The 23,525-nt window shown below is 32.3% G+C and overlaps 1 protein-coding gene across 1 annotated transcript in view; it reads right to left on the reverse strand.

Annotated features, from left to right (window-relative positions):
• Positions 1-6,583: 6,583 nt before the first annotated feature.
• The window catches only part of LOC134727766 (uncharacterized), a 32,311-nt gene continuing 15,369 nt past the window's right edge, over positions 6,584-23,525 (reverse strand). Inside the window, exons 4-9 of the mRNA XM_063592152.1 lie at positions 14,251-14,562; positions 13,526-13,561; positions 11,584-11,628; positions 11,095-11,139; positions 6,797-8,652; positions 6,584-6,700 (exon numbers count right to left, since the gene is read on the reverse strand). Coding sequence (XP_063448222.1) covers positions 6,584-6,700; positions 6,797-8,652; positions 11,095-11,139; positions 11,584-11,628; positions 13,526-13,561; positions 14,251-14,562 — 2,411 coding nt within the window. The remainder of the gene's footprint in view (positions 6,701-6,796; positions 8,653-11,094; positions 11,140-11,583; positions 11,629-13,525; positions 13,562-14,250; positions 14,563-23,525) is intronic.

The following is a 23,525-nucleotide window of genomic DNA, read 5'->3' on the forward strand; positions in this document are numbered from 1 at the left end:
TGATTGATTGGTGTTTAACACCACTTTCAGCACTATTGATCTTAGTACTTATAGTCATGGAGATATGATTTGATTTGATTGATTGGTGTTTAACACCACTTTCAGCACTATTGATCCTAGTACTTATAGTCATGGAGATATGATTTGATTTGATTGATTGGTGTTTAACACCACTTTCAGCACTATTGATCCTAGTACTAATAGTCATGGAGATATGATTTGATTTGATTGATTGGTGTTTAACACCACTTTCAGCACTATTGATATTAGTACTTATAATCATGGAGATATGATTTGATTTGATTGATTGGTTTTTTTAACACCACTTTCAGCACTATTGATCCTAGTACTTATAGTCATGGAGATATGATTTGATTTGATTGATTGGTGTTTAACACCACTTTCAGCACTATTGATCCTAGTTTTTATAGTCATGGAGATATGATTTGATTTGATTGATTGGTGTTTAACACCACTTTGAGCACTATTGATCCTAGTACTTATAGTCATGGAGATATGATTTGATTTGATTGATTGGTGTTTAACTACACTTTCAGCACTATTGATCCCAGTACTTATAGTCATGGAGATATGATTTGATTTGATTGGTGTTTAACGCCACTTTCAGCACTATTGATCCTAGTACTTATAATCATGGCGATATGATTTGATTTGATTGGTGGTTAACACCACTTTCAGCACTGTTGATACTAGTACTTATAATCATGGAGATATGATTTGATTTGATTGGTGTTTAACACCGCTTTCAGCACTATTGATCCTAGTACTTATAATCATGGAGATATGATTTGATTTGATTGGTGTTTAACACCGCTTTCAGCACTATTGATCCTAGAACTTATAATCATGGAGATATGATTTGATTTGATTGGTGTTTAACACCGCTTTCAGCACTATTGATCCTAGTACTTATAATCATGGAGATATGATTTGATTGATTGGTGTTTAACGCCACTGTCAGCACTATTGATCCTAGTACTTATAATCATGGAGATCAGATTTGATTGATTGGTGTTGAACGCCACTTTCAGCACTATTGATCTTAGTACTTATAGTCATGGAGATATGATTTGATTTGATTGATTGGTGTTTAACGCCACTTTCAGCACTATTGATCCTAGTACTTATAATCATGGAGATATAATGTGATTTGATTGGTGTTTAACGCCATTTTCGGTATTATTGATCTTAGTATTTATAGTCATGGAGATTTGATTTGATTGATTGGTGTTTAACGCCACTTTCAGCACTATTGATCTTAGTACTTATAGTCATGGAGATCAGATTTGATTGATTGGTGTTGAACGCCACTTTCAGCACTATTGATCTTAGTACTTATAGTCATGGAGATATGATTTGATTTGATTGATTGGTGTTTAACGCCACTTTCAGCACTATTGATCTTAGTACTTATAGTCATGGAGATATGATTTGATTGATTGGTGTTTAACGCCACTGTCAGCACTATTGATACTAGTACTTATAGTCACCGAGATATGATTTGATTTGATTGATTGGTGTTTAACGCCACTTTCAGCACTATTTATCCTAGTACTTATAATCATGGAGATATGATTTGATTTGATTGGTGTTTAACGCCACTGTCAGCACTATTAATACTAGTACTTATAATTATGCAGATATGTTTTGATTTGATTGATTGGTGTTTAACGCCACTTTCAGCACTATTGATCCTAGTACTTATAATCATGGAGATATGATTTGATTTGATTGATTGGTGTTTAACACCACTTTCAGCACTATTGATCCTAGTACTTATAGTCATGGAGATATGATTTGATTTGATTGATTGGTGTTTAACACCACTTTCAGCACTATTGATCCTAGTACTTATAGTCATGGAGATATGATTTGATTTGATTGATTGGTGTTTAACGCCACTTTCAGCACTATTGATCCTAGTACTTATAATCATGGAGATATGATTTGATTGATTGGTGTTTAACGCCACTCTCAGCACTATTGATCCTAGTACTTATAATCATGGAGATATGATTTGATAGATTGGTGTTTAACGCCACTTTCAGCACTATTGATCTGAGTACTTATAGTCATGGAGATATGATTTGATTTGATTGATTGGTGTTTAACACCACTTTCAGCACTATTGATCCTAGTACTTAAAGTCATGGAGATTTGATTTGATTTGATTGATTGGTGTTTAACGCCACTTTCAGCACTATTGATCCGATTACTTATAATCATGGAGATATGATTTGATTGATTGGTGTTTAACGCCACTTTCAGCACTATTGATCCTAGTACTTATAATCATAGAGATATGATTTGATAGATTGGTGATTAACGCCACTTTCAGCACTATTGATCTTAGTACTTATAGTCATGGAGATATGATTTGATTGATTGGTGTTTAACGCCACTTTCAGCACTATTGATCCTAGTACTTATAGTCATGGAGATATGATTTGATTTGATTGATTGGTGTTTAACACCACTTTCAGCACTATTGATCCTAGTACTTATAGTCATGGAGATATGATTTGATTTGATTGGTGTTTAACACCACTTTCAGCACTATTGATCCTAGTACTTATAGTCATGGAGATATGATTTGATTTGATTGATTGGTGTTTAACACCACTTTCAGCACTATTGATCCTAGTACTTATAGTCATGGAGATATGATTTGATTTGATTGATTGGTGTTTAACACCACTTTCAGCACTATTGATCCTAGTACTTATTGTCATGGAGATATGAATTGATTGATTGGTGTTTAACACCACTTTCAGCACTATTGATCCTAGTACTTATAGTCATGGAGATATGATTTGATTTGATTGATTGGTGTTTAACACCATTTTCAGCACTATTGATCTTAGTACTTATAGTCATGGAGATATGATTTGATTTGATTGATTGGTGTTTAACACCACTTTCAGCACTATTGATCCTAGTACTTATAGTCATGGAGATATGATTTGATTTGATTGATTGGTGTTTAACACCACTTTCAGCACTATTGATCCTAGTACTAATAGTCATGGAGATATGATTTGATTTGATTGATTGGTGTTTAACACCACTTTCAGCACTATTGATCCTAGTACTTATAGTCATGGAGATATGATTTGATTTGATTGATTGGTGTTTAACGCCACTTTCAGCACTATTGATCCTAGTACTTATAATCATGGAGATATGATTTGATTGATTGGTGTTTAACGCCACTTTCAGCACTATTGATCCTAGTACTTATAATCATGGAGATATGATTTGATAGATTGGTGTTTAACGCCACTTTCAGCACTATTGATCTGAGTACTTATAGTCATGGAGATATGATTTGATTTGATTGATTGGTGTTTAACACCACTTTCAGCACTATTGATCCTAGTACTTAAAGTCATGGAGATTTGATTTGATTTGATTGATTGGTGTTTAACGCCACTTTCAGCACTATTGATCCGATTACTTATAATCATGGAGATATGATTTGATTGATTGGTGTTTAACGCCACTTTCAGCACTATTGATCCTAGTACTTATAGTCATGGAGATATGATTTGATAGATTGGTGATTAACGCCACTTTCAGCACTATTGATCTTAGTACTTATAGTCATGGAGATATGATTTGATTGATTGGTGTTTAACGCCACTTTCAGCACTATTGATCCTAGTACTTATAGTCATGGAGATATGATTTGATTTGATTGATTGGTGTTTAACACCACTTTCAGCACTATTGATCCTAGTACTTATAGTCATGGAGATATGATTTGATTTCATTGGTGTTTAACACCACTTTCAGCACTATTGATCCTAGTACTTATAGTCATGGAGATATGATTTGATTTGATTGATTGGTGTTTAACACCACTTTCAGCACTATTGATCCTAGTACTTATAGTCATGGAGATATGATTTGATTTGATTGATTGGTGTTTAACACCACTTTCAGCACTATTGATCCTAGTACTTATTGTCATGGAGATATGAATTGATTGATTGGTGTTTAACACCACTTTCAGCACTATTGATCCTAGTACTTATAGTCATGGAGATATGATTTGATTTGATTGATTGGTGTTTAACACCATTTTCAGCACTATTGATCTTAGTACTTATAGTCATGGAGATATGATTTGATTTGATTGATAGGTGTTTAACACCACTTTCAGCACTATTGATCCTAGTACTTATAGTCATGGAGATATGATTTGATTTGATTGATTGGTGTTTAACACCACTTTCAGCACTATTGATCCTAGTACTAATAGTCATGGAGATATGATTTGATTTGATTGATTGGTGTTTAACACCACTTTCAGCACTATTGATATTAGTACTTATAATCATGGAGATATGATTTGATTTGATTGATTGGTGTTTAACACCACTTTCAGCACTATTGATCCTAGTACTTATAGTCATGGAGATATGATTTGATTTGATTGATTGGTGTTTAACACCACTTTCAGCACTATTGATCCTAGTTTTTATAGTCATGGAGATATGATTTGATTTGATTGAATGGTGTTTAACACCACTTTCAGCACTATTGATCCTAGTACTTATAGTCATGGAGATATGATTTGATTTGATTGATTGGTGTTTAGCTACACTTTCAGCACTATTGATTCCAGTACTTATAGTCATGGAGATATGATTTGATTTGATTGGTGTTTAACGCCACTTTCAGCACTATTGATCCTAGTACTTATAATCATGGAGATATGATTTGATTTGATTGGTGGTTAACACCACTTTCAGCACTGTTGATACTAGTACTTATAATCATGGAGATATGATTTGATTTGATTGGTGTTTAACACCGCTTTCAGCACTATTGATCCTAGTACTTATAATCATGGAGATATGATTTGATTTGATTGGTGTTTAACACCGCTTTCAGCACTATTGATCCTAGTACTTATAATCATGGAGATATGATTTGATTGATTGGTGTTTAACGCCACTGTCAGCACTATTGATCCTAGTACTTATAATCATGGAGATATGATTTGATTTGATTGGTGTTTAACGCCATTTTCAGCACTATTGATCCTAGTACTTATAATCATGGAGATATGATTTGATTTGATTGGTGTTTAACGCCATTTTCAGCACTATTGATCCTAGTACTTATAATCATGGAGATATGATTTGATTTGATTGGTGTTTAACACCACTTTCAGCACTATTGATCCTAGTTTTTATAGTCATGGAGATATGATTTGATTGATTGGTGTTTAACACCACTTTCAGCACTATTGATCCTAGTACTTATAGTCATGGAGATATGATTTGATTTGATTGATTGGTGTTTAACACCACTTTCAGCACTATTGATCCCAGTAGTTATAGTCATGGAGATATGATTTGATTTGATTGGTGTTTAACGCCACTTTCAGCACTATTGATCCTAGTACTTATAATCATGGAGATATGATTTGATTTGATTGGTGGTTAACACCACTTTCAGCACTGTTGATACTAGTACTTATAATCATGGAGATATGATTTGATTTGATTGGTGTTTAACACCGCTTTCAGCACTATTGATCCTAGTACTTATAATCATGGAGATATGTTTAGATTTGATTGGTGTTTAACGCCATTTTCAGCACTATTGATCCTAGTACTTATAATCATGGAGATATGATTTGATTTGATTGGTGTTTAACGCCATTTTCAGCACTATTGATCCTAGTACTTATAATCATGGAGATATGATTTGATTTGATTGGTGTTTAACACCACTTTCAGCACTATTGATCCTAGTACTCATAGTCATGGAGATATGATTTGATTTGATTGATTGGTGTTTAACACCACTTTCAGCACTATTGATCCTAGTACTTATAATCATGGAGATATGATTTGATTTGATTGGTGGTTAACACCACTTTCAGCACTATTGATCCTAGTGCTTATAATCATGGAGATATGATTTGATTTGATTGGTGGTTAACACCACTTTCAGCACTATTGATCTTGGTACTTATAGTCATGGAGATATGATTTGATTTGATTGGTGTTTAACGCCACTTTCAGCACTATTGATCCTAGTACTTATAGTCATGGAGATATGATTTGATTTGATTGGTGTTTAACGCCACTTTCAGCACTATTGATCCTAGTACTTATAGTCATGGAGATATGATTTGATTTGATTGGTGTTTAACACCGCTTTCAGCACTATTGATCCTAGTACTTATAATCATGGAGATATGATTTGATTTGATTGGTGTTTAACGCCATTTTCAGCACTATTGATCCTAGTACTTATAATCATGGAGATATGATTTGATTTGATTGGTGTTTAACACCGCTTTCAGTACTATTGATCCTTGTACTTATAATCATGGAGATATGATTTGATTTGATTGGTGTTTAACACCGCTTTCAGCACTATTGATCCTAGTACTTATAATCATGGAGATATGATTTGATTTGATTGGTGTTAAACGCCATTTTCAGCACTATTGATCCTAGTACTTATAATCATGGAGATATGATTTGATTTGATTGGTGTTTAACGCCATTTTCAGCACTATTGATCCTAGTACTTATAATCATGGAGATATGATTTGATTTGATGAACATCCATCATCATCACAGAGATCAATATCAACATCATCACATTGAAGAAGTACATGTACAACCTCTATCATGTTGTTGTAACAAGCAATCTGTAATGGTGGGGTGCCATCATTCATACATTTATTGACATCAGCTGAATGTTGTAACAGTTCTTTAACAACATCAACATGTCCATTCTGACTTGCCATATACAGAGGTGATGCATCATCATTTCTACACTTATTGACATCAGCTGAATGTTGTAACAGTTCTTTAACAACATGAACATGTCCATTCTGACTTGCTATATACAGTGGTGATGCATCATCATTGGTACACTTATTAACATCAGCTGAATGTTGTAACTGTTCTTTAACAACATCAACATGTCCATTCTGACTTGCCATATACAGAGGTGATGCATCATCATTTCTACACTTATTGACATCAGCTGAATGTTGTAACAGTTCTTTAACAACATGAACATGTCCATTCTGACTTGCTATATACAGAGGTGATGCATCATTATTGTCACACTTATTGACATCAGCTGAATGTTGTAACAGTTCTTTAACAACATCAACATGTCCTTCCTCACTTGCTATATACAGAGGTGATGTACCATTATTGTTACATTTATTGATTTCAGCTGAATGTTGTAACAGTTCTTTAACAACATCAACATGTCCTTCCTGACTTGCCCATAATAAAGGAAACCAACTATCCTCTCTACAATAATTAATGTCACTATTCCTTCTGATCAACCATTTGACAAGGTCAATAGATCCCATATAACAACTTCCTGCAAGTGCTATATCTTTATCGTCAATATCTTCAGTACAAACAAGTTCTTCCTGTTTTGATAGATCAAGTTGGTTTAAATGAGTTACCAAGTTTTCAGTAAATGTTGTAGAACTCATGTTTCTGTTTTGACATACACTGTATACATAACCATTCTCCCAGTCTTTCAGTAACCTATCTATATAGATCTTTATATGTTTATCGGGTATTCTTATTACAAACTCTGTTTCTGGGCCCATGTTATCTGTTATCTTCCAAAGAAATCTCTCTCTAATGAAACCAGTATTAGCATGAATAATGAAAATCTGTAACATATTCTCCCCAAAGTATTTGGCAAGGAAATCAAACAACTTATCATGGATTATTTTGTATGTAGTACCCTCCTTGACCACATAAGTACCTTCAAGTGTTTCCAGGGATTTCCTTAAACGTTTGATAGATGTTCCTTTATTCAGTTCACATTCTTCTAGTAAATCTTCTGTGACTGCTCCTATCTTATCTTTTGGTGACAAGTTTTCTTCTGTTAATGTGTTGTTAAACATTACACAAAGGACTAAGCTACAATACTGCATCTTACCAGCATCACTTTCTCTATACATTTGTACAAGTTGATCCTTGAAAACTTCAAAAGGATTGCTAAAAAAAGAGGTAACGCTAACATTCTTCTGGAGGTTCTGTTTATGATATAAGCTACATAGTAGTGGGAAAAAGTCATAGTTTTCTGACAATTTCTTTACTTTATCAGTATTTTCCTTCAAGTAAACTTCAGCTAAAGCAAATTTTTCAGCAGCACTTAGTTTGAACTCTTGTGAACTTAAATCGATGTTACACATTTTGAAAATAGAGAGATTGCTAAATAGTTCATCTTTGTAAACCTCCAATCTACATGTAGAGATGATTTTACAGCATTTGTCCTCGAGAAGAGATATTATGTGATCAAGTCTTTGTTTCCAGTCAGTGTAAATTTGTTGATTAAGAGTATATCGGCCACAGACGTCATCAAAGACAAACAAAGTTTTCCTCCCATGTTTAAACCATTTTCCAATATCTTCTGGTTTACTACATGGAATTACAGTATAGCCATGTTTCTTCATTATAAGGGCAATGTGTTTAGAAAGAAAACTTTTTCCAGTGCCAGAATTTCCAACCAGGGTAACTGAACTTTGTGTCAAAACTTTTTGCATTACATGTTTCTCTGCTTCAGTGCTTACAAACTGTTGATCATCCTTTTTCCACTGTTCTAAGCGTTTTTCAAACTGCTCTGTAAAATATGAAATTCAATAAATTAACTATATATTGAAAGTTCAAATTTCAAGGTGTACTAACACAAAAATAAAGTGTGTGACATCCAGTTTCATCATGTTCCTGTACATTGTGTGTTTTGAAGCACCATATTTTATTTTATTCTGTGTTCTAATTTAAGATTTTTTGCATCATTAAATGGTAAAATTTCTTTAATTCAATCATACTGTTAAATGCCATCTAAACACACACTAATAGGGGAATATCAGTGGTGGTATTACCCCTTAAGCCAAATACTCTATCGTGACATATAGATGTTATTATTTATCATTGTTGTGACATTTTTCATGTTTTGTAGTAACTTCTATCTGTTCACACTACATGTACTTTGTTTGTTTTTTTATAGTTTTTGTGATAAAATTAATAAGAGCCTAGTTTATTATTCCAAAGCCCTTATTTTCTGTGCGTGTTCAAGTTATTGTCGCAGATCTCTTCAATGACCTGAAAAATGAGACGTGACATGCAAATAATTTGAATTCTACCTTTTAGTCAAAATACAAGCAGTATAAAAGAAGTTGATAAATACAAACTAGAAAACTTACAGCGCTTGCACATTTGTTTGTGTCATAGATACAAATGATAAATACCGATGCCAACAAGGCGAATCATTTTCCTTTTTTTTTATTTTTGAGTGCCTTACAACATGTCTGTTGTATTAATCTAAAATTCATTCCATTGTGAAATGGCGCCCAACAGATAGTTTGAAAATGGAAGGAAAACAAAACATTTTTTGACACCAAATATCAATTCATGACATCATATTCTATCTTTATTTATTATAATTGTCTTTTTTATTAGTTTTATGTGGCTTTGAACTAACTATCAGTATATGCGAGTACTCTCAGATCTGTACTAGTGTCTTTTTGTTGTTTGGATGTCAAGTACAGGGCCACGTCCACTTGAATTTGTATTTTTTTTATTTGTATCCATCTGATGAGTTAAGCCTCTTTGAACTAATTCTATAGTTCGTTCTTATGTTGTACTGTTATACCACTGTTCAAGGTTAAGGGGAGGGTTGGGATCCCACTAACATGTTTAACCCTGCAATAGTCTGTATGTATGTGCCTGTCCCAAGTCAGGAGCCTGTAATTCAGTGGTTGTCGTGTGTTGCTGTGTTACATAATTGTTTTTTGTTTATTTTTTGTACATAAATTAGGCCATTAGCATGATTAGTTTTCTCTTTTGAATTGTTTTACATTGTCATTTCAGGGCCTTTTGTAGCTGACTGTGCGGTATGGGCTTTGAATTTGTGTGTCATTTGGTCTCTTGTGGAGAGTTGTCTCATTGGCAATCATACCATATCTTCTTTTTTATATTTTTTAAAATTATTTGATAATTGATCAGTAGCTTAACTCCTCTTTCAGCACTTTTGGATATTTCGTGGTGGTCAGGTTTCATTAGTTGATGAAACTGGAGTGCCCAAGAGAGAAAAAATTGACCTTTGAATCCTATAGTCAATTTGGAAATGTTAGATTAGAGTACAGCACAGCTGCCACGTTAAAGGTTCAAAGTTATACAACCTCAGTGTTGACAGGCTAGTAATACAGTACTTGAACTACTTAGACCACTTATGCACCAAGGCACTTTTTTTAATTCCAAGAACTTTGTATATTTACATATTTTGGTAGTATTCTTGAAAATTGAGGCCAACAAATGAATTGACCGTAACACCAGAAATAGATGCAGAATTTCAAGTCCTACTTAAGAAGCAAATTGAAAAACTGAAAATGACAGATCATTTTGATACTCGGAACCAATTTAGAATAGCACAATTTACTGGTTTATCAATTTAATGGTAATTTGAAATATGTTTCTCAAAATTTTGTATTTATGATATAGAACTGTCTACATATATATAAATTTTATCTATCTTTAAGCAATACTTTTGGAATAATTATATATATATATATATATAGACGAACAGACAAAGTGAAAAGTATAAAGCATAAAATTGAGAATGGAAATGGGGAATGTATCAAAGAGACAACAACCTGACCATATAAAAAACAACAGCAGAAGGTCACCAACAGGTCTTCAATGTAATGAGAAATTCCCTTACCCGGAGGCGTCCTTCAGCTGGCCCCTAAACAAATATATACTACTTCAGTGATAATGAACGCCATACTAATTTCCAAATTGTACACAAGAAACTAAAATTAAAATAATACAAGACTAACAAAGACCAGAGGCTCCTGACTTGGGACAGGCACAAAAATGCGGCGGGGTTAAACATGTTTATGAGATCTCAACCCTCCCCCTATACCTCTAGCCAATTAAGAAAAGTAAACGCATAACAATACGTACATTTAAAATTCAATTCAAGAGAAGTCTAAGTCTAGCGCATGTATTTTCCAGTTATAGAATTAAGTAAAGTTTCAATGTTCTACATCAATAAACTTACCTAGTATATGTTTAGGAATAACTTCATCATGATCCATCAGAATATCTAAAAATATATAAACAACAAATTATGAACATAGTACTCTTAGATTCAACTTGTTGTCTTTTTTGCTTTGTATCGAACTGGTATTAAAGCTTTTATTGTACTGTTACATCACTGTCCCAAGTTAGGGGAGGGTTTGACACCGGTACACATATATAACCTCTCCACATTATGCAGTTATGTATGTTTATGCCCCAAGTCAGGAGCCTGTAATTCAGTTAATTATCATTATTCAATGTACACTTTGAAATGTGACGTCTATTTTTTTTCATTTGTTTTTCAAAAATGACCTTTCATATGACTTAAAATTTGAGTGCCTGACAACTTGGAAAAAAACCCGATTGTATCCTCAATCAAAACATATTATGTATTTTCCAGTTATATGTACTGAAGATACCTTGTTATAGGATTAAGTAAAGTTGCAATGTTCTACTTCAATAAACTTACCAAGTATATGTTTAGGAAAAACTTCATCCGGAACCATCAGAATATCTAAATAAATAAAGACAACAAATCATGAACATGGTACTCTCAGATTTGAACTTGTTGTCTTTTGTGTTTTGTATCGATCTGGTAAGTTAATAGAAATAAGAAGATAAGCCCTTTTAACTGATTTTTATAGTTTGTTCTATTGTTGTACTGTGAGTATTACATCACTGTCCTACGTTAAGGGAGGGTTTTACATTGGTACACATGTTAAACATTGCCACAAACCTTGCTTCATTATGTATGTTCATTCCCCAAGTCTGTAATTTAGTGACTGTCATTTTTTGCTGTGTACCATATTTCATACATAAATCAGGATGTTAGTTGTAACTTACTTTGAGGTATGGATTTTGCTCATTGTTTTTCATTTGAAACTTATTTTATTAATAATCACCTGTTATTCAACCTTAAGTTGCCCAGGGAAGCCTGGGCCCCCAAATTTTACAGGATCATTTGTCAGGGAAAAACAAATGAGAAAAAAATCTTTTTTAAAATAATTATGCAACATCTGTCTTTATAAATATCATCTACTATCTTTGTACACATGCACATGTTATATAAACTATGATCTATATATCTATATCTCACACCAAATATAATCATTTGAATATAATATTCATCCTATCTAGGTTTTTTTCTCTCAAAGGAGCTACCTGTATTTATTTATAAGCAGGTTAAATTTAATAGCACTTAAAACCGTTCTTTTGTTATGTAAATTTATATTTACATTAAATTTCTGGTCGAGTGATCTATTCCCACGTGCTGTTAGTTAAAAATAAACTTAACGGAAGTGTGTAGTTCTTTCATTAAAGTTCACAAAGAGTTAAGATTGTGTATCCCAAAATATGATTTATATTTCAAAGATATGGTGAGTAAATATATGTTTATAATATGTACCTGTTGATTCAACATGTCCTTGTTAAAAGTATTTAAACATACAAAATTTACATACACAATAGAAAAAAACATAATACATAAAGGGAGTAGACAGCAATGTATAAGAGTATCTATTTAGTATTAAAGAGGTCAATATACTGGATTCGACCACTCAAAAAAATATATTTATATACCAAACGTGTCTCACATAGTAGAAAAGGCTTCATTGTTCGTATGTAGATTTTGATCATTGTTGAAGAATGTATGGTGACCTATATTTGCATGTTACGTCATTTGGTCTCTGGTGGATACTTTTCTCATTGACAATCTTACCACATATTCTGTTTTTCCTAAAAATTATGAATAAGTTTATCCTTACACCAAAAATACATGGCCTAATACTAAACAGAGTGCACTGAAATGTCTCGCCTACTAAATCGATCACTACGGAATAATTTGTTGACAGTCCCAAGTAATGTCTAAGATAACTGCAAATGTCAAGAAATGTTATGGCAATACATAGTCTCCTACCGGTTAAAAATTCATTGTACTGGAACAAAATGCTAACTTCATCTATAAGTTGTCGTGGTGTATTAACTATATAACAAATATGAAGTCAATATATTCAGGCATGACCAAAAAAGAAAATAAACTGTTAACACAGAGATACGTCTGGCCTATTTGTAATTTTGATGATGCAAATATCGAAAGTAACATAGCAGTTAGTTATCATAATTTAAGTCATTCAAATACAATGTATTCAAAGTCAATGAACCATGACTGAAGGTACATGGCTTAACAATCTCCATAGAAATGAGATGTGCTAATACTAATACAACTGCATACCAAATACCATCGACTTATCATAAGTCCATTTCCTTTAAACAGACAGACAAACCAACAAACAAACAGATAGACAGACGGACAGACAGACAGAAGTGCTATTAGACAATTAGCATCAATTTGAAAAAATATACATCTTTCAGTCTTGCGTGAAGTTCAGTGTCAAACTATCTTATATGGTTACCTTTTTTCTCATGTCTGTCTTTGAGTTTCTTCATTCCTGAAACAAGACAAACTTCCTAGATGTGTCATAGTCTAAATATTTCTATAACTGAAACCCAACATTGTACAACAACATAATTTTGTCATAAAGGTAAAGAAAAAACAATTTTTATATCTCAAGTCATTTTTTATCAATAATTTTACAAAAGATTTAACAAGCTGGACACAACTGACGAAAGTGTTTAAAGAATTACTAAATTACTATTCGCAGTTAAGGTAGATGGGGTGTCTAAATATTGTCCAACAGATTTTTCATAATCTTCTGTAAGACTTCGTTGTCAATGAACTTTCAAAATTAAAATAATAAATTGCTTCGCCAAGCGCAGCTGGATATGACCGCAGAGGTCCAGTCCTGAACAATTTCCTTGAATTGTACACTTTTTTTAGCATATTATGTGATTAATTAAATAGTAGGGGGCACTGACTGCCTGAGAGGAGGCCAACTTCCGTCATGCTTAGACATTTCCTAAATAAACAACCAAATATTTTCCATATAAAGGGGGTGGGGGTCTAGACACACCCCCTGCCTAAATCTGCCTCTTAATAGATACATTAAATGTGCTCTGATGTATAAGAAATGGGCAGATTATGGTAATTATAATGTAAAATTTATGATATATATTTGCATCATCTAAGTAAATCAAGTACAATATTAATTTCAGGATCTGCTATAATCATGATAATTACCAATTTGACACAATTGTATTTCTTCGTCTGACAATTCTGTCTTCTCCATTTCAGAAGCAACATCAAGGTATTTTCCGTGTTTTATTGCTTCAAGAAGGTGTGTGTGTGCATCTCCACCTTTGCGAATCAATTTGTTGTATAAAAGTCTATTACTTTCCTGTTGAGTGAGTGAAGAATTACAAATTTCCTCTTTTTCTTCAGTATTTAAAACATCAGACTGATACAGGTGGTCAGCTATGTCTGTTTTGGAGTCAACACCATGGACAAACATCTTGTAATTCTTTTGTAGTTTAACTTTGTGTTTATTCAACACTGAAATATAAGAAAGGTATGAATGAAGTATTCTCTTCCTCTTTCACACACATAACTTTTTCCAACTGTGATTGGCTGTTTTGTTAAAGTCAATCATTTGTCAATTATAGGAGTAATTTTTCCTTGTTAAAATATTGGTATTATTCCAAAACACAGAACAAAGAACTGCATGCATACATGACATACCAAGAGCATGAAGAGGGCATAATATGTCATAAATATAATTACATAATGTACATATATATGTATATCAAATTAGACATATTAGACAATGAATGAATAAACAGTATTTTTAAGATAAAAGACGGAATCTAGCAAAGGGATTTTCAATAATCCTAAGTCTGAGAGTCTGACAAACGCCATGGACTGGATAATATGTAAAATTTTATGTACCATGTTACATTTCGTGTGTAATGTAGTCAAGACACCATATAATTTACCATCAATATGACCTCCTTATCAGCTAGTACAACCAACTGTCATATAACCTAATATTAAAACGAAGTTTGGCGCCTGTTAAAAAGTTTAAACCCGCTGCATTTGTATGCACCTGTCCTATGTCAGGACCCTCACTCAGCCAGTTGTTCTGTGGTTGTCTTTTGTTGGTGTGGTTCATAAGTGTTTCTTGTTTCTCGTATTTTATATATACATAGTATATTAGACCGTTGGTTTTCCAGTCTACATGGTTTTATACTAGCCATTTGGGGCCATTTATAGCTTGCTCGTAGATGTGAGTCAATGCTCTGTGTTGAAGGCCGTACTTTGACCAATAATTGTTTACTTTTTAAACATTGTGACTTGGATGGAGAGAAGTCTCCTTGGCACTCATACCACATCTTCTTATTTATATAAATATAAATAGATATAGATAGCTTCTCAGCATTCACATTTTATTTTCTAGCTCTGTTTGATTTCATATTGTTGCTTAAAAAATAGTGTTAATCATCGTTTTGAGCTGTTTATAAAGAAATTATTTTTTGTAGAAAGAAACTGTGTATAAGTCAATAATATGGTCTACCCTTGTGTAACATTCAATTTCGTCATTACTTTTTTTGATAGCTTAATGCGCCTATAACATTCGTAACACATCTCTAGCTTAGGAATTAAATTACAGGTTACATGAATACTAATTCATTATGTAGACCCTTTGGACCAGGTGAGCTAGAAATTGTAAATATTGTCATTTAACGCAATGCCTCTTTTAAGAAGTCATTTGACAGTTAGGACCATGTTACCTAACTTGTATATTTTGTTTCCCTAATTATTTTTGCTATTAAAAGTTGTTCCTATATATTCATGTTATTTAGTTTTCAAGATAATAGACAAAAAAGAAAAACAGAGGCTCTAAGGAGCCTGTGTCTCTCACCTTGGTCTATGTGCATATTGAACAAAGTACACAGAATGATGGATTCATGACAAAATTGTGTTTTGGTGATGGTCATTTGTTTGTAGATCTTACTTCACTGAATATTCTTGATGCTTACAATTATCTCTATCTATAATGAACTTGGCCCAGGAGTTTCGGTGGAAATTATTTTGTAAAACTTAACAAAATTAAAGAAAATTGTTAAGAATTGATTATAAAGAGCAATAACTCCTTAAGGGGTCAATTTATGATGTCAATCATGTTGACTTATATATTGGTCTTACTTTGCTGTACATTATTGCTGTTTACAGTTTATCTCTATCTATAATAATATTCAAGATAATAACCAAAAGCTGAAATTTTTTCTTAAAATTACAAATTCAGCAAATGTTCAGGGGCAGCAACCCAACAACGGGTTGCCTGAATGGTCTGAAAATTTAAGGGCACATAAATCTTGACCTAAGGAACAATTTTGTTTGAAAGATTTGCTCGAAATACCTTGAGTTTAGACAAATGAGCCAAAAACTGCATTTTACCATAATGTTCTATTATATAACTAGTATTAGCCATGTCGGCCATCATGGTTTGCGGGCAGGGTAATCAGGCACAATTTTTTATCTATATATCCTAGTCATGATTATTTACAACTTTGGTTAAATTCAACTTAGTAGTTTCAGAGGAAAAGATTTTTGTAAAAAATACCAAAAATTTACCAAAAATTGTTAATAATTGACTATAAAAGGGCAACATTCCTTAAGGGGGCAACTGACCATTTTGGTACTGTTGACTTATATGTAGAATTTACTTTGCTGAAAATTATTGCTGTTCGCAGTTTATCTTTATCTACAAATGTATAATAATATTCAAGATAATAACCAATTATAGCAAAATTTCCTAAAAATTACTAATTCAGGGGCAGCAACCAAACAAAGGAATGTCAGATTCATCTGAAAAATTTAGGGCAGATAGATTTTGACCTGACAAACATTTATACCACATATCAGATTTGCTCTAAATGCTTTGGTTTCAGAGATGGGCAGGAATTCACTAATGCTACTTTAGTGTGACATTGTAAGAAAAAAATAAAAATCATTATAAGCTTCTAAATTTTTTACAAACTATTGCTACAAATGGTGTCCTTCTATTTGTAACCAAAAAAATCATTTTTAAACTTGTGTCAGTTTGGAACCAAAGCAAATAATGAATTTGGAGCATGTAACATGGACACTTTTTCCAAATTGAGATTAATGATTCCTTAACTTATTCAACATTCAATATCATATATATTGATCACAAAACATTGTCTATCATCAAAACTCTAAAATGTATATTTTCATTTCTTTCAGAAATTTTGTGAAAACAAGTTTCCTCTACTTTTCTGTCAATGTTACATGCAATGTTTAAGAGATAAATTCAGTAAGAATCATTTTCTTTCTGAACATGTAAAGGCTCTTTTTCATTGTGTTACCCTCACATTAAAAAAATGTATTAATATTTTTGCAATTATCTCATTTCTGTCATAAAATAGTGACTTAAATGTTGCATGTAACGTGGACACAAAAAATATGAATAATGAACCATGCCAGAATTGACCTTTAAAGATATAAAAAGCCTCCAAACAACCATCTGAATGTAAATCATACAATTATACTGCCACATTTCTCATATTTGATATTATTTAAATAGTGGTTAATACCAAAACCATTCACCTAAATTTCAGACAGCAGACATATTTTTTTTAACTATACCAGTAGTTATGCTTGTTCATGGTTGTACACTATGGAAGGCTAAATTAAAAGATATTCAAATGTCAAAATAACCAGAAAAATAAAATTAAGACCAAAGATAGATCAATTGATGAAGGAGTCATCCAAAATTTCCACAACATGAAACATTTTTATATCAGTAAGTAAGCAACCAGTTTTTTTATGCACAGGGATGAGATTGATAAGAAGACAACCACACAACCATCAGCATCCACAAGTTTCTCACTCAATAACTTATAATGACAAAGTGAGGGTACAAAATGATTACATGTATCCCTCATTCATGTGACACAGTTACACTTAAAACTAATAGTATGAAAAACCAAGACAAAATATGGACAAATCTACGAGAGGTTGATACAGCTGCATTTATTGAGAATCTTATTTTCAATCGTTTACATAACTTCTATAAAGAACAATTTGGGTTTCATCTTTGAGGTTGTTGTCGGATAGACATATTACCCCATATCTCGTTTTATTTCTGCTGGTTAAGCTTACATTTATGATAACTTTTTAAGGTTTAAACAATAAATTTTATTTCAAACATTCATAACAAGTTTCTTGTTTCTTGTTTTCTGTCTCCAACAGCTTCAACTATCTATCTGAAAAAAGAAAAAAACAAAACAACAATTAATCTACCCTCAATCAGAACCAAAATCCATGCATAGATTATAAAATTTACAATAATATAGAAACTCTCAAATATCTTGTTTCGATTTTTCAATGCCATTTCATCTTGAAAACTTGTTACCTAAACTACAGGAAGCCACAATTTAAAGGGTCCCATAATGACCAGTGTAAAACAATTCAGAAGAGAAAACCAACACCCACTAGACCATAGTCCTGTTTTAAACTTTATTTGGCCTTCTTTTACTTTTTTGTTTCATTAGCGCCACTGAAGAGTCTTTTGTAAACGAAAAGCGTTTCTGGCCTACAAAATTTCAATTCTGGTATCCATGATGAGTTTGTTATTATTATTTTGAAATCAGAAGGAGCCTGAACCTCTTATAATGCAAAAGATATTCTGGAATGTCAATTATTGGCATAACAATTAAAAAAAAATGTTACAAATTGAATTCCTCGTGAGTTCTATAATGAGCATCAGTAAATACACATGATACATGTGTTGACTGGTGATTGAAAAGGGATAAATAAACAAGATTTTGAAATAACTATCTTCTACACTGCTGTAAAATGGTTGTAGAATGGTCAAATTGGAGATCACTAGTATGTCTGCATACACAGTCATCATCATCTGGTTTTCTAACACAGACAAACACTACTATCTGACTGGCTGAAAGGACCGTCACCACCTGACTCACTAATAGGGACCTTATCAGACTGGCTAACACAGACATCATAATCTGCCAGGCTGATAGGGTTATCACCATCTGACAGGCTGAAAGGGATATCACCATCTGACTGGCTGACAGGGACATCACCATCTGACTGGCTGACAGGGACATCACCATCTGACTGGCTGACAGGAACATCACCATATGACTGACTGACAGGAACATCACCAACTGACTGACTAATATGAACATCACCATCTGCCAGGCTGACTAGGACATCACCATCTGTTGTCTGACAGGGACATTACCCTCTGACTGGCTTACAAGAACATCACAGACTGACTGACTGACAGGGACATCACCAACTAACTGATTGACTGATATGTACATCACCATCTTCCAGGCTGACAGGGACATCACCATCTGTCTGGCTGCCAGGGACATCACCATCTGACTGGTTGACAGGGACAGTATCTTTTTGCAGCATCTTCCTGAGAGTTTTCTTCATCACATTTATTGCTGATCATCTTTTTCTTTCTTAGGTTTATATTGCCGGTAGATTTTTTTTTATTAAAAATTGCATGTAAACTTTCAAGACCGACACCAATTTTGTTGTCAATGAAGAAAATACACTTCTAAAAAGAATATCTATATTTAGAAATAAAGATGAAGTTTGATGGTGGTGAAACAAGTTAAATTATCCAATAATCTCTTTATAGAGCAAAGGAGTTAGTAAATGTTATCAGTTCTGTTCATGCGTGTAACATTGACAGAAAGTAAAAGATTGTATGTCAATGTTACATACATGAAGACAAGTAGATGAAAGTGGTGTGCTTAATAGTCAACTTTGGAGAAATAATATAATTGCTGCCCAGTAATATCTAATTAATTATTTAGGTTATAAAATGTTATATTAATGTCTGACTTTAAGGAAGTAATACCTTTGCATGTAACATAAAAAAATCTTGACACAAAATATTGTTGTCAATGTTACTAACTAGTGTTAAAAGACAAATTAAACAGGAAAACATGAAAACGCTTTAATTTTGTAAAATAAAAATAAGATAATAGCTCCATATGGCAGTAAGTTTTGTGTACGCATGTTACACTGGCCTGAACATGTTAAAGTCTAAATAATAGACTCTGTCAATGTTACATACACAATTTCTTAATGAAAAAAAAGTTTAATTTGGGTTTACTTTATACATTATTTTTTAAAATAAGTATCATAATAATAACTTTGAATATTAAAAATTAGATTAACTGTTGATTTCAACACTGTAAAATCTTCTCATGTAACACAAAAAAGACCTCATACAAAAATCGTAGTCCATGTTACTCTTAAAGTTATCATAGGAGCACCAAAGAAATTGTGTGATGACAATATTTCAGATGCTAGTCATTTATAAACTCAGATAAACTCATTTTAAAGCTCATAACAGAGGTTTGGAAATCAATGCTTTTAAAACATTATAATTCTGGGTTATGTATGTAACATTGACAGGAACACCAACAAATGATGAGGAAAAATTGCTAGTCAATCAGGAAAAAAATTACCACAAATAATTAAAACTCGTTTATTTCTTTAATATCATTTTAATGAAGCAAATTTAAATTTCAACAAGATTTTATTGATTGAATAATTGTATGCACATTTATTAGGTTGTAGCATGTAACCTGGACGCAGAAGATGTGTCAATGTTACATGCCTTTAAACGATAAGAATTACAAGTAATTATTGTAAAGTCTAGAAATCAAGAAAGATCAACAACTTCTCTGTTAAGAATTCAGCATAAATTTACATTTGATTTAATATTATGCACTGGCCAATTATGCATTAAGTGTAATAAAGTAATATTGTTTTTATTCTGGTGTCAATGTTACATTTTATGTTTTCAAATTAAGTGGCCAGTTATCTTTATAATGCTGAGAATGAATACAAGTACTAGTTAATCAAATTGGCAATTAATCTGTGGTATTTCATGTAAAAAATTAGATTGATAAGGCAAACCGTACAAAAAAAAGCTTTTGCATGTATCATAGACACCTTTCCTTGGTAAAGATTTTCGTGTCAATGTTATGTACAGAAATCTCTCCAGCAATAAAATGAATATCGTAAGGGTCAAACCTGTTTAAATACAAGATAAACTTATATTTTTTGCCAAAATTGCAAAGCAAGTCGCACATCATTATCAAAGAACCTAATTTACACAAAAAGTGCATGTAACACGACATTCTGAGTTCAAATTAACCTGGTCCCACTCTCTTATCATCTGCTTGATCACTGGTAGATGCCAAGTGTGAAAGATGACAAAGCCACATTTTAATGTAATTGTCAGTGGGTTGAAATGTGAAAAAAATAATTGTGTTAATGCTTACTATAAAAAGTATACAACTGTTATAAAAAGATGAGTATTATTGGGCAGTATTGACACGAAAATGAAATAAATTTTCTTACCTTCTATATTTTTCAAACTTCAGTTGATTGATAAAAATCATGAAATCCAAATTGTAACCATTGTTGACACCTTTCAAAATTTGCCATGCTGGACCAATAACTTGTTTCCAAAGCTAATCAGCTAATGAAAAGGTGCATGTAACATTTGTTGACTCGAAAAGTTATTTGCAGCAATAATCGGATTCTGTACAAAATGGGGTTTCTAAATGATAGACCGATCATTTTGCAGTTGATTTTCAACTATTATAGTAGAACAATTCTTCAGGCATATTCTAAATATGAGTAGGGGTTTTGCCACTGCAGAAATGTCACACTTTTTGTCTATAGTTTTCAACTGCCAGCACATAACAAGTGCTGATTTTTTGTTGATTTTTTTAATTGGATCCATTTTTTTTGCATGTGGCAATAAAGACTAACCCACTTTGATATTTAAACAATGTTTATTCTCCATATTTGCATGATTTCTTTATTTTTTAATTGGATAAACACTATTGACCCTAAAATTTCACTAGCGAATTCCTGCCCAGATATAAGCCAAAATCTACATTTTACCCCTATGGTATATTTTTAGCTATGGCGGCCATCTTAGTTGGTTGGCAGGGTCACCAGACACATTTTGTTAAACTAGATACCCAAATGATGATTAACTACAAAATGTAATACATGTAGTAATTAAATTTCATATTAAATATCAATGATATTGATCTGATAGTATAGAAACTTCTTAGTAGCAAATTATTATTATAAACAGTTTTGATCACAAATTATTTTCTTAGTAGATATTTATTATTACAGGTATATGCTTTTGTTTACCAATTAAAGGCTCTTAATAAACATAATCAAAGAAAAATTATCCAATTTTCAATTGTCCATACCAACTAGAACATGTTGAAGTATTCCATACCAACTATATTAACATGATAAAAAAGGCTTTGTTCCATGTTTCATTAAGTTTCTCAACTAAAAGTACATATGCCCATAACTGTTAAAATGAAGTTTGTAAAAAAACATCATATCGATTCCAAAATAAGCTAGACACTAAACTGTTTTTATAAAAGAACACGATAATTGTGATTATATTTTTTCCTTTTTTGTTTGTATCTATATAATATTTTCATATGCATGTCGGATATTATCAAGTTATCAACTGAGACATACCACATCTCCTTATTTAAAAAAAAATCTAATTAAAAAATATACAATGACAGGTATTTACATGATTTATATCCTGCCAATTTCTGTCCTTCAGTTTGTATACCTGCCAACTGTCACTATTTGCAGGGCATTCCCCAAATGAAAGTTCCTAAACGGAAATTTTGAAAGAGCTATTTTCTAAATGATTTTGTTCACAATTTTAAACAAAACCATCAGTTAACAATGGCTATATGTTTATAAAAGTATGAATAAGCAAATTAACAACATTAAGGTGGTATGGGTGTCTTCCTCCATCTTGGATTGTAAAAAACAGAGAACCAAAGGTCCAGATTTTCTATCAAGGTAGCAAAATTTGATGCAGGGATGCAGATATTTTAATGTGAATTTTCATTTAAAAGAACTTATTTATAAGAAGATAACTTATAAATATTAATATTTTTACAAATGTTGATTATTTTTGGTTGTTTTTAAAAAAAAAATTGGCATTCAAAGGGGGGTAACTCTAAAACAGTGCATTTTCTAAAGGATTCTTCATGGAATTTTCCTATTTAGTATTTTAGCCGGAAAAAACTTACGGTGACCCTATCTTTTCTTTTGATATTCTCAAAGCATTGTCTGAAACCTATCTTTTCCATAAGTTTTTAACAATTCTATCATTTTGTTTAGTTTCTAATCACAAAATGGTGTTTTTTCTTGTGTAATCCATACAAAATTTGCCATTTTGTCACGTCCTGTAGCTTGAAAAAATGCACGGTGACCTATCATTTTTATTATATTTTTCAACATATATCAATAGATACTACATTTTGGCAAAGTATGAACAAATTCTATCATTTTTATTTTAGACTCCCATACCACCTTAAATGTATTTGAAAGCCCCTTGAAAGGTTTTGTAGAACTATGAGAGCCATCTTGCACATAAA

This window comes from Mytilus trossulus, chromosome 8 (assembly GCF_036588685.1).
Source record: "Mytilus trossulus isolate FHL-02 chromosome 8, PNRI_Mtr1.1.1.hap1, whole genome shotgun sequence".
Lineage (NCBI taxonomy): Eukaryota > Metazoa > Mollusca > Bivalvia > Mytilida > Mytilidae > Mytilus > Mytilus trossulus.